The sequence below is a fragment of the Chiloscyllium punctatum genome, chromosome 15 (assembly GCF_047496795.1).
Source record: "Chiloscyllium punctatum isolate Juve2018m chromosome 15, sChiPun1.3, whole genome shotgun sequence".
In the NCBI taxonomy this organism is placed as follows: Eukaryota; Metazoa; Chordata; class Chondrichthyes; order Orectolobiformes; family Hemiscylliidae; genus Chiloscyllium; species Chiloscyllium punctatum.
The window spans coordinates 71,928,323-71,941,933 of record NC_092753.1 but is presented as its reverse complement, the minus strand read 5'-3'; the positions used below and the strand labels follow the sequence as shown (position 1 = coordinate 71,941,933).

Here is a 13,611-nt window from a genome sequence, read left to right as displayed (position 1 = left end):
TAGATATTCACATACAGGCTAAACTATTTGTGTAGATTTGAGTTACCACCTTGGAGACTGTGTTTCTAGGAAGCTCAACATGATTTCATTTTCATATCCTATGCGTACTTGGTGGTAATCATGAGAGATGCCTATTTGATTTCATTTATTCCAGGTGCAATATGAAGTTATGAAAAATGTATATATGCAGGCAGCCATCCACCAATCTTTCAGTTTTTCTCAACTCATTAGAGAGAGAGTGAGTGAGTGTAAAGCATGTGACTCCATGAAAAATTGCATGGTTAGCTGCATAGAGTCATGGAGCTGTACAGCATGAAAACAGACACTTTAGCCTAACTCTTCCATGTGATCAGATATCCTACACAAATCTAGTCCTATTTGCCAGCATTTGACCCATATCCCTCTAAACCCTTCCTATTCACATACTATCCAATTGCCTTTTAAATGTTTTAAATATACCATTCCTCTGGCAGCTCATTCCATATAATCTGTGTGAAAACGTTGCCCCTTAGGTCCCTTTTAAATCTTTCCCCATTCACCTTAAACCTTTGCTCTCCAGTTTGGATTCCCCCATCCTATCCATGCCCCTCCTGATTTTATAAACTTCCATAAGGTCATTCCTTCCAACACTCCAAGGAAAATAGCCCCTGTAGCTCAACCTCTCCAATCCTGACAACATGCTTATAAATCTTTTATGAACTCTTCTAAGTTACACAACATCCTTCCTATAGCAGCCTAAAGCTTTTGTTGATGGTCTTTATCAAATCTAGTTTCACCGCGTGTCTTTGTGAAGATTCTTTATTTACTCTATTCAGAGGCATGAAAGATAAAGTTAGCATAGTCTTACCAGGCCATAGGGCTGCTAACTCATTTGAGAGGGATAACTGCTGATGGTTTCAGCTGTATGTCACTATGCTTCAGGAAGGGAGATTGAGAAAGAGACTGCTTCATGGTAACTTCAGAATTTAACCCACGCTGTTGGTATTGCTCTCATTGCAAACCAGTTAACCCAACCAATCATTGTTTTATGTATAACTATGTAATAAATAGTTTTTTGATCTATGACTGTAAATCCACTCTTCTCTATTTGCAGTTTTTAAGATAGTTAATTATCCAGGCTGCCTTCTGATGAAAACTTCTAGAAATGATTGTATTCATCATAGATTAGTGGATGTGTGTTATGCAAGTGACCATTTTTGGGTGGGGAGATAACATGCAGTCAGAGAAGAAACTGCTTTTGTTTTTGATTATTTACCGTGAAAAATGTGTTTGCAGTAATGCATATTTGCCAAAAGATGGTGGTGTTGTACTACATTTGAAAGGTGTTGCTGCCAAGTATTCTCAGAACATGGTAGGTACAACAACCTAAACACGAAAAATATATTTTGAGAATTTGTTTGGAAGAAGCAATGTTTTCCGGTTTAGTTATTATCAATAAATTGTTTTTTTTTTAAAGTTAAATATTGATGACAGGTAATTTGAAGCAATGCTAGTAGATGCGAATGAATTCTGGTATCTCCACATTAACTTTTCAAGAGATATCAGAAGAACATCATCTTTTCATAGACATATTAGGATCTGATTGTAGAATGGATTTGATATACTTGTAATCCCTAGACATTAGTTGCATTCTTCTCTCACGCAACTGCCTGAGATTGAATCAGACTCTTTTGCAACTTTGGTGTCAGATCTGCACCATCACCAAGACTGCTTGTTTTTACTCTGTAACATAGCTTGATTCTGTACCTGCCTCAGCTCAACTGTTCTTGTAGCCATAATCCATAGGTTGGTTAACTCTAGAGCTGACAAATCCGGTGTTCTTCTGGCCTGTTTACAATTTTTTTACCCCTATCAATTTGTAGTTATCCAGCATCCAGTTGTCAATGTCATAACTTGGACCAAGTCCTACTCTGTACTCATTGACGAATATCTGCTCCCTATTCTGCAATACATGGAATTAAAATTCATTTATGTTTTCAAAGCTTTCCATAGCCTTGCCACTCCCTAGCTCTCAAATCTCCTCCAGCCACACAGCCTTATGGAATATCAGTGTTGCTCCATTTCTAGTGTCTGGGAGATCTTGATTTTAGTCATTCCATCATTGGTGGTCATACCATTGTCTGTCTTTGCCCTAGGCCCGGTAATTACCTCGTTAAACCTTTCTTCCTTTTCAGACATTCTTCATAATCCATTTCTTTCTGGTTCAGTGTCAGATTTTGATACACGATGCTCCTATTAAGCCACTAATGCTTTATTATATTAGAGGTGCTTTATAAAAGAATTTGTTATTGCAACACTTATAGTGGCATATTGCCATCCACTTTATCAACTGTCTGGTTAGGGTGTGACAAAGGGAGGGTAATAGAAACAGAAATGTTTTGTCAATGTCTCAGCATCTTTGTATGTTTTTTGAGGTGGGTGTGATGCATAACAATTTGGGTGAGAGATTGTGAGCTGCCATCAGTCTAGTTTGATTTGCTTTTTATTCTGGGCGGCATTGTGGCTCAGAGGTTAGCATTGTTGCCTTGCAGCGCGAGGGACCCGGGTTCAATTCCAGCCTCAGACCATCTGTGTGGCGTTTGCACATTCTCCCCATGTCTGCGTATGTTTCCTCCGCGTGCTCAGTTTCCTCCCACAGTTCAAAGATGTGCAGATTAGGTGAATTGGCCATGCTTAATTGCCCATGGTGCTCAGGGATGTGTAGGTTAGGTGTATTAGTCTGGGGTAAATGTAGAGTAATAGGTTAGGGGAATGGATCTGGGTGGGTCAATCTTCGGAGGTTTGGTGTGGACTTGTTGGGCCAAAAATTGCCAATTTCCACACTGTAGGGATTCTGTAATTCTATGAAACTAGGAGAAATGCATTGAAGACAAATTGTGTAATTTTTTCCGAAAATGGTGTAACATTGCGAAGTAACTGCAAATTAGAGCCAGCCTCCTTTTGTAGGGAAAAGGAAGAAACTAAAAGGAATCAGAAGAACATATTTTTAAAATATTTCTAATATATATTCTGCACCTGTGCAAAATCAAATTCCAATGTACAATGTGTAAACAATAAACATCAAAATGTAGAGTGAATGTATTGCAATGTCAGGCAACTTTCTTTTTAACGTTAAATACATTTGTGCAGATAGATCTGTTGTTGTGATTTGATGAATTGAGCCATAGACAATTTTTTGTTATCTACACTGTGGTCGCTTTTGAATCATAATTTTAAAACGTTCCTGTTCCTTGGCAAAATGATTTTGGTCCGTCATGTGCAATGGCCGTCTTATTTGTCATTTTGAGTGCATTTTAAAAAAAATTCTGTGCATTTTTACAAAAGATTTAGATTGTGCCAATTTTGTGCTTAAATTGACTTGTCTCAATGTTTCCAGTTCTAAAAAAAATTACGTTGAAAATCCGATGTTAAAGTTGGTATTTAAGGGAGATAACAGGTTATCACTTGCCAGCTATAAAGGTGGTAAGAGTCCCATGTGCCTTCTTTTCATAAAGGCCTGATGACTTGCCTGTTAGGCAAGTCTCCTTGGGTATAGAAATTTTGCTTCCTGAGAGATGCTACACAGTTGGGATGGATAATTCTTTATATCTCTGCAATGCCACAGCATAGAAGGTAGCTGCTGCTGTAACTATGCCTGTGTCAGGCCTAAGATCACTGATTGACCCAGACATGTTATTGTTTGTGGGGTGGGGCCTGTGGGGAGGGAGGTTTAGCAACCAGGGCAGGAGGCTTTTCTCAGTTCCCTCTTGCCCATGCTGGGTTGCCTGCACTGAGTGCCTTTTAACAAGGGATCCCGATGTCCAAAGGAGCACACAAGCAATCCTTCTCCAGCTTCTTCCATGAGAAGGTCCCCACCAGTCATTGGGTGAATTACAACAGCAATGGGCCGAGACCCTTAGCTGAAAATTATTCATTTAGTCACAACATAATTTGGATGGTGGTGGGAAGGCCGTTCCTGCCAATTCAATGCCCTATTCCCTTGCCATAATCTTGGTACTGGGGACGACATTAAATTCTGTCCTCATTTGAGGTTGTTTGAAAACATCTGAGATAAATTTGTAATGGAATTAGAAATAAGAAAGCAGTATTAGAATCATAGAAGCAGACCATTTGGCCCATCAAGTCCACATTGACCCTCTGAAGAGCATCGCACCCATATACTTTGTGTCATTTCCTAAAACCAGAATGATATACTTAACTTTTTCTCTCTTCTCACCTTGTGATAAACATAGTACACTTAGAACTCTGCAGAATTAACAATTATCCAGACGGTTTATTCAAATTTTATGACAAACTGTCATAACTGTTTTCGCACATAGTGGAAAACTCAAGTAACTTGCTTCTATTGCACATTGAAATTAATACAAAGGACTTTGCACCCTTTAGCACCTTGTTACTTTGTTTGCAAACAAAAACTTTACATTTTGCCAAAAGTAGCCATCATATTGAAATTAGATGTAACACTTGTTGCCTGTTTTCTTACAGGTTGAGTTTCTGACTGTAGCTCAGATTTCGAGATGAGTCTTTCAGGTGTCCTAAACAACTTTATTGTACTGGATCTTGGTTTAGGGATGCGAGTTGGAATTGAACGTCGGACTGTGTGCTCCTGTGCAACCTGAAGGAAAAATGTACAGAATAGAATTAGAATTGAAAGTTGGTAGCAATAGTTATGTAACATAGTTTGACAAAATAAGAAATTAACTGAGTCTTCAGTTTTCTTTGTATATCTGATGCTGAGCTTCAGGGGGTGAAATAAGATAATTTTCAAATAAAGCTTTTATAGTACTGTGTAATCTGAACTGTTGATACACAGCATGACCATTAAGACATTTCAGATTTCACTTTACCACTCATTTCAGAAACTTAGTGAAAGTCCTTGTTTTATTGGAATGGATGGTACTTTGTGCTTTTGATACTTCTGTTGAAAGCTTTCCACTTCCAGAGCTGTTCAATGCTTTTTTCATAATTTTTGATGTTATGAACAAGTGTTATCCTGAAATTTTGCCTAATATAGTGTATATATACTTGTATGCGCAGATGGTAGGATCGGGGTTAAGTTGTGACCTATGTATAGTTTTTGAAAAAGGATCTGTTAAATGCAGTTAAATATGTTAATGCAACATATAAGCAAAATAGTTTTGACTGCTGGATAATATATTATGACTGGTATTTATTTTCTTGCACAATGGGAACTGAAACCGTCTTGCTATTGATTGGCATATAAATACTTGAAAGGATCTCAATTATAACTTGTTGTTATAGCATTTGATTCATTCAACAGCTTGAAAAATATTCTGCCAGTGCTATGAGTAGACCCAGTGTACTAAAATTATAATCAGAAGTGTGATAGCTTGTTGTCATCAAGAATGAGGTGTAATTGGTTCAAGTGTAGTGTTCCACAATAGGAGTGGTGATGTAGATACACATTGACTTGCCAGTATGCAAGTTCATTGAACAACTGTTCTGTGCTATTGAAATTTTAATAGCATCTGTGAATGATACTGTACAGGTTAACTGGCAAATCAGTTGACTTAGTAATGCATGCACTTAATTTTAACTTGTTACACTTTGTATTATGGCTGTCAAATTAGTATGTGGTCAGAAGTCACATCACACCAGTTTATAGTCCAACAGGTTTTATTTGAAATCACAAGCTTTCGAAGTGTTGCTCCTTTAGGACATAGAATAGTACAGCATAGTACAGGCCCTCCGGCCCACAATATTGTGCTGAGCATTTATCTGGTTATCTACTCTGTGTATGCCTCACATTACCTTGTACACCACTGTCAAGTCATCTCTAATCCAGTCAGCAACCTGATCAGTCTCGTCTGCACCCTCTCTAAAGCACCTACATCCTTCCTATAATGAGGTGACCAGATCTGAACACAATATTCCAAGTGTGGTCTAATCAGGGTTTTATAAAGCTGCAACAAACCGTCACGGCTCTTAAACTCAATCCTCCTGTTATGAAAGCCAAAACGGCATATGCTTTCTTAACAAACCTATCAAAGTGAGTGGCAACTTTGAGGGATCTGTGTACGTGGACCCTAAGATCCCGCTGTTCCTCCACATTGCCAAGAATCCTATCTTTAACCTTGTATTCAGCATTCAAATTTGATCTTCTGAAATGAATCACTTTGCACTTATCCAGGTTGAAATTTTTCTGCCACTTCTCAGCCCAGCTCTGCATCCTGTCAGTGTCTTGTAACCTGCAGTAGCCTTCAACACTCTAGAACACCATCGACCTTTGTGTCATCGGCAAATTTACTAACCCACCTTTCCACTTTTTCATCCGAGTCATTTTTCAAAACTACAAAGACCAGAAGCCCAAGAACAGATCTCTGTGGGGCACAACTGATCACTGACCTACAGGCAGAATACCTTCCATTCAGTATCATTCGCTGTCTTCTTTCAGCCAGCCAATTCTGTATCCAGACAGCAAAATTTTCCTGGATCCCATACTTCCTAACTTTCTGAATGAGTCTACTGTGGGGAACCTTATCAAGTGCCTTACTGAAATCCATATATACCACATCCACTACTCAACCTTCGTCAGCTTGGCTTGTCACATCTTCAACAAACTCAGTAAGGCTTGTGAGGCATAACCTGCCTCTCACCAAGCCACGCTGACTATCTTTAATCAAACTATGTTTTTCCAATTTCTCAGAATCCTTTCCAGGACCTTGCTTACCACAGACATTAGACCTCCTGGTATGTAATTCCCAGGATTTTCCTATTTCCTTTCTTGAATAGAGGAACAATATTTGCCTACCTCCAATCATCTGGTATTACTCCCGTGAAGAGTAAGGATGCAAAGCTCATTGCCAGAGGTGCAACAATCTCATTCCTCACTTCCCATTGGAGAAATCTGGTCTGGCAATAGGGACTTATCTATCACGATGCTTCCCAGAATTTCCAGCACCTCCACTTTTTTAATATCAATTTGTTCAAGCCTATTAACTTGATCCACGGTGTTCTCACTATCAAAAAGGTCCCTCTCTCTAGTGAACACTGAAGCAAAAAAATCATTTAGGGCCTCCCCTACCTCTTCAGACACCAAGCACAAGTTCCCTCTACCATCCCTGATCAGCCCGACCATCTCTTTGACCATTTTCTTATTCCTCACGTAAGTGTTGAATGCCTTTAGGTTTTCCCTAATCGTTCTCGCCTAGTCATTTTGTGCCCCCTCCTAGCTCTCCTCAGTCCATTTTTGAGTTCTTTCCTAGCTACCCTGTATTCCTCTAAAGCTATACCAGATCCTTGCTTCCTCAATCTTAAGTAAGCTTCCTTCTTCCTCTTTTTTTAATATAGATGTTTTTATTGAAAATTTAACATGTTTTTACAAGTTTACAAATAAAAAAACCAAGTATAAACATTGATATACAATTAAATCATAAATAAATAATAACCAAAATCTATTAAACAGAAAAAAAGAGATACCGAGAAAAAAAAGACAAAACTCAACTAACTAATCATCTAACCTACAACTAACCAGACTGTATGATTAAATCTCTTACATTATTCAAGAAAAGAAAAAAAAACGATGGATAAAACAGAAATTAAGTAGTAAATTACATGCTCGGAATGTGTTAACATCAAATCGTAATAAAACCCGTATTCGTGCGGGATTCCTCTCCCAAGGGGCCCCAGACCAGCCAGGTTCGCCATCTCAATTAGATAACAGCCCTTGTTAGAATGGCCGAAATATCTATATTTGTATAATTCAAGAAGGGCTGCCATATTTTATGGAATAATTCGGGTTTTTTGGTGCACCATATTTGTAAGGAGGTCAAGGAGAATATATTCCATGATTATTCTGTGCCAATTCGAAAGTCCAGGACGGCCCTCAGCCACCCAGTTTACCAAAATATTTTCCCTTGCACAGAAAGAGAGAATGGAAAATGATCTCTTCCCGTGCATATCCAGGGAGGGTAAGTTTGAAAAGCCCAAAAGGAGAGATATTGGATCCACTGTAATTTCCGTTCCCAAGATTTCTGTCCGAGCATTTGCTACTTTAGTCCAATACCTACAGATCTTATGACAGGTCCATAAGCAGTGTACAAGACTGCCCACCTCTATTTTATATTTGGGACACATTAGAGATGCTCCTGCCTTAAATTTTGCCAATCGGCCCGGTGCTATATGGGTCCTATGAAGTATCTTCAACTGAATGGCCTGAGTTCTATTGCAGATGGAGATTTTTCTGGCATTTTCCCAAATGTCATTCCACATTTCTATAGAGATTTCCAGACCCAAATCCTGATCCCATGTTTTAAGCAGATTGTCCATATCTTCCGATACTTCATCATGTAATCAATGATAAAGAGTGCTGAGTGAAAGTACCCCCATTGGCCATAACACACTACGTTCTCTGTCTGATTTATAAAGACTATCTAATAGCATAGTCTTCTTCTGTATGTAATCTCGAATTTGGAAGTATCGAAAGAGATCACCATTAGGTAGTCCAAAATTTTGATACAGCTGTTCAAAAGACATCAGGACCCCTTCCTTAAATAGATCCCCGAAACAGGAGATACCCCTGGATCTCCAGAGTTTGAAAGTGGCATCTATAAGCCCCGGTTGAAACCCCCATGCCCTCACTATTGGAGTACAAGGGGATGTTTTATGTGAATTGCCCTCATTTTGCCACATTATGTTCCAAGCTTTAATTGTATTTAGTATTACAGGGGTTTTACAGTGATCCGTTATGATTTTCCTCTTGTCTGAAAATAAGAGGTTAATAAGTGGGCATTTTACTTGAGAACCCTCGATGTCCAGCCAGATCGATTGCGCTAATAATCGAGCCACCTGCTTAATAGGGAACTTAACTGATATTTTCTAAAATCTGGAAAATCCAGTCCTCCCTTTGCCTATGGAAGCTGTAGCTTCTTCAGCTTAATAAGGGGCCATCAATGATTCCAGATGAAGGAACCCAGCCAGCCATATGATTTGCGTAGTGCCAACCTCGGCAGCATCACCGGAAGCTTTCTCATAGAGTATAGGAGACGGGGCAGGACATTCATTTTAATTAGTGCTATTCTACCTAGCCAGGAAATTGGAAGGTCTCCCCATTGCTGGAGGTCCTGCCTAATCCTCTCCAGTAAATGCACAAAGTTAGCCTTGTATAGCTGGCCAAATACTGGGTGATAAAAATGCATAAATATAAGAAACCCTTCAGGGACCACCGAAAGGGAAAGTGGGATCCGTCCGATAGGTGGGATATACTAGCAAGGCCGCCCATTGGCATAGCCTCTGATTTTGAAAAATTAATTTTATAGCCTGAAAATACACTAAATGTATTCATAAGTTGGATTAAACGAGGCACGGACATCAGGGGATTACTGAGAAATAGGAGAACATCAGCTGCATAAAGGGTAATTTTATGTTTACCTGTACCAATCCTCGCGGCTGTTATATTAGGGTCGGCCCATATAGCTTCTGCTAGTGGCTCGATTATTAGCGTAAATAACAATGGTGAGAGAGGACACCCCTGATGGCAGCCCCTACCCACACTGAAGCTATCCGAGCCTAATCCATTGGTAATCACAATTGCTTTGGGATCGTTATATAGTGTTGAGACCCATTTGGCAAACACCTTTCCAATATGTAAAACAGATATAACCATTCAACCCTGTCGAATGCGTTTTCCGCGTCTAATGAGACTATTACTCCCGGTATCTTTCCCTGATGGCAGGCTTGAATCACATTCAAAATCCTTTTAACATTATTGGATGATCTACGGCCCTTAATAAACCCCGTCTGATCCTCCTTTATGATGAATGGCAATACCCTTTCTAGCCTCAATGCTAACCTTTTAGAAAGAATTTTAAAATCTACATTTAGCAAGGATATTGGTCTGTATGATGTGCAATCTTCTGAGTCCTTTTCTTTTTTGAGGATAAGAGAGATATTTGCCTCTTTCAGCGAAGGCGGGAGACAGCCCTGACTGTATGAGTAGTTATACATGTCCATAAGTGGACCAGCCAATATTCCTGTAAATGCTTTATAGAATTCAGCTTGAAAGCCATCTGGGCCAGGTTGCCTGATTGCGTCAAGTATTTCTTGGATTGTTAGGGGAACATTCAGGACCGATACCTGTTCCGGAGTTGGGTCCGGAAAGGTCAAGATTTTAAAAAATGACTGCATTCTCCTAGCTCTTTCTTCGCAATCCTGCGATTTATATAAATCAGAATAAAATTTTCTGAAGATTGCGTTAATCCTTTTGTGATCAAGAGTCAGAGTACCTGCACTTTCCTTGATAGACGTGATAGTTTGAGGGGCTTTTTTTCCTTTGCGAGAAATGCTAAGTATCTCCCAGGTTTATTGCCAAATTCATATAACCTTTGTTTTGCAAATAATATTTCCCTCTTAGCCATTTGGGTAAGCGTGGTGTTCAGAGCTGTCCTAAGGGCTGTAATTCTTTGTAGTTTGATAATAGAAGGTCTGTCAATGTATGCTGTTTCAGCCGCTTTTAAGCGAGCTTCGAGCAGACGCTGTTGTTCTCCCTTTAATTCTTTCTGGGTTGCTGAGTATGAAATGATCAAACCTCGCGCGTAAACTTTGATGGTCTCCCACATCATTGATGGGTTGCGAGCCGTACTTGAATTAATTTCTAAAAAAGTTTTAAATTCTTAAGAGAAGTACTTTACAAATTTACTATCTTTCATCAGGAAGGACTCCATACGCCAATGCCAGGGGAATGTCTCATTGTACCTAGCCTTGATTTCTATATATACAGCAGCATGATCAGAAATTGTTATACTACCTATTTTATAGGATGATATGGAATTTTTAAAAATCGAGGGGGCAAAAAACATGTCCATTCTGGTGTGACATTTATGTGGATTGGAGTAAAAAGAAAAATCTCTGCCCTGCGGGTGAAGACGTCTCCACACATCTACTAGTCCTAATTCTTTGTTCAAATCCACCAAATATCTGGGTCTGTAGGATACTCCTGCAGTACTCTTGGGAATCCTGTCTATTTCTGGATCCATAATACAATTAAAATCTCCCCCTATAATTGTATGACGAGCACTGAGAGCCATCAATTTGAAGAAAGCTTCTGTTATAAATTTAAAAGGATGTGCTGGGGGTCAATACAGATTTAAGATCGCATATTCCTCTCCATTTATAAAGGCTTTAATCAGAATATATCGTCCAGATTCATCTTTTATCTGATTTAGGATTTTAAAAGGGAGATTCTTCCGAATAAGGAGGACAATTCCCCTACTTTTTGAGCTGAAGGAAGAAAAGAAGGCCTGATCAAATCCACCCTGTCATAATTTCAAGTGTTCTTTATCCAATAAATGGTGTCCTGTAGGACAGCTATATCAACCCTTTCTTTCTTGAGGTTTGATAATATTTTCTTCCTTTTGATTGGTGAATTACTCCCCTTGACATTCCAGGTGCACCATTTAACCGACTGATTAACCATAATCGTTCAGGCAAATCCGAGACCCCTCGGGAGGGGAAACCCTATCCAAAACATCCCAAGCATAGAGCATATAAAATTCACAAAAATAAAGGTTCTTTAATACACTCACATCAATATAATAAAAAACTATTTTTAAATTTAAAAAAATATAAAACGTATTTAAACTGAGATTTTCCCCCTTGTTCCCAGGAGGCATCACTTCCTTTCCAAAAGCCTATCATGTCCTCTCCCAACCAGTGCCCCACCCTTGACCCAGGCACCCCACGACAGCATAAAGAAAATTCAAATATTACTACAAAGATAGAGTTAACAGTGAGTACCCTACCCCCCCCAACACACACACACACACACACACACACCAACACCTGAATATATTTGATAATGTTAATACCATGTATGAACATATATAACTATAAAGTTACAGTCTCAACAAATAATAATTAAATATAGTAATACAAAATGACAGGGGAAAACAGCCCTTCTCCTAAAGACTGAGATAAAATAGGATAAGGTAACCACCTCCCCCCACCTACATTAACTAGACCCCGGCCTATATATATATATATATATATATATAAAAATTTAAAAAAAGGAGGGGGAGAAAATCGCTAAGTGAAGAACAAATAAATAAACCCCTTTCCCCACCCCCCCTGGAGATAATATTAAACAGTAAGGTAATGAAAGGAAAAATTAAGGGGGTAAATCGGGGTGGGGGGAGGGCAAAACAACATCATTCACCACTTGAATTAACTCTTACAATTTATCTGAGAGTGTCCAAAATTTTCTTTGCCTTCTCCGGCGATCCAAAGTTGTACATGGACGCTTCATGGCTAAAGCATAGCGTCGCTGGGTAGCGCAAGGAGTACTGAATATTTAAATCCCTTAAACGCTTCTTTGCTTCGTCAAACGCCTTTCTCTTTCGGACCAAAGCTGGGGAAAAGTCTTGGAATAGCATAATCTTGGACCCTTTATAAATCATGGCTTGGGGATCTTTCCCAAGATTTCTGGAAGCTTCTAAGAGCATCTGCCTCTCCTTGTAGCTCTGCAGCGGGAACAGGACCGGGCGGGGGCGCTGGTTCAAGCCAGGCCCGCACATTGCAACCCGATAGGCCCATTCCACCCTTACCTGGCCTGATCCAGCCTCCAGATTTAACAACTATGGAAGCCACTGCTCGAGGAACACTATAAGGTGGCCTTGCTCTTCCCATTCGGGAAGGCCCAGCAAACTCGAGATTCTCAAGGTCGTCGATGTGATTTTCTATGGTCTGGACTCGTTGTTCGAGAGTCTGGACCTGACCCATGGCCGATTCTGCTGTAGTCTTGGCCTTTAGCTCTGCCCCTCCGACTCGGCGCTTGATTTTCTTGATGTCTCGGTCGTGTTTTTGTAGTGCGGCAAGAGTGTATTCCATCTGCTCCGGGACTCTTCGATGCAGGCGTCGGTCTTCGCGTCAAGTTTGGAAATTACTTCTACAAGGCTCGCCATCATAGGTAAGTCCCCTGGGGCAGCTGCGGACACCTCTGCTGCAGCTGGGGAGGGTGGGGGAGGGGTTCCTGTCTGCTGAGAACTGTGGGCTCCTTTCCCTTTAGTCATTTTTAAAGGAGACTAGACTGTTTAAATTTAGTACAGAGCAACTAATTACATTAAGTAAAAACTATTTTAAATGATTTGGTAAGCGTGGTGGAGGCAGGTGGTCCACTTTGCCTAAGTCTTGGGAGGAGAACTATAGACTCAGTCTTGCTAGGTTGCTGCCATCTTGGATCTCCCTTCTTCCTCTTGACGAGAAGCTCCTCTTCTCTTGTCATCCAAGATCTTTCAAACACAGAACAGTATGGTGAGGTTACATGTAGCACAACAGGAACCCAAGATCATGGGTGAGGCTGTCTTCATGGCTACAGATTTTGGCTATCAGTTTCTGCTCAGCGATTCTATTGTGTTGAGTATCTTGAAGACTGTCCTGGAGGATGCTTACCCGAAGATTGGAGGCTGAATGTCCTTGACTACTAAGGTGTTCCCCAACTGGGAGGAAACATTACTACTGATTGGCAGTTGTTTCACAGTGTCCAATTATCCATTATTGTTATCCATGTATCATGCCTTAGGGCAACATTGCCTGCAGTACATGAAGTGAACAACATTGGCCAAGTCCCGCTGCAGTATTTGCTGTGGATGTAAAGAG

The 13,611-nt window shown here is 40.0% G+C and overlaps 2 protein-coding genes across 4 annotated transcripts in view; one reads left to right on the top strand and one right to left on the bottom strand.

Moving 5' to 3' along the window:
• Window positions 1-13,611, top strand: part of cmss1 (cms1 ribosomal small subunit homolog) — a 367,856-nt gene that overhangs the window by 20,385 nt on the left and 333,860 nt on the right. The window lies entirely within an intron of this gene.
• The window catches only part of filip1l (filamin A interacting protein 1-like), a 278,663-nt gene continuing 269,325 nt past the window's right edge, over window positions 4,274-13,611 (bottom strand). Inside the window, exon 6 of one of the 2 annotated variants that reach the window (XM_072585429.1) lies at window positions 4,274-4,615. In XM_072585429.1, the coding sequence (XP_072441530.1) occupies window positions 4,418-4,615 (198 nt within the window). In that variant the 3' untranslated portion in view covers window positions 4,274-4,417. The remainder of the gene's footprint in view (window positions 4,616-13,611) is intronic. The other variant, XM_072585431.1, reaches the window with a different exon arrangement.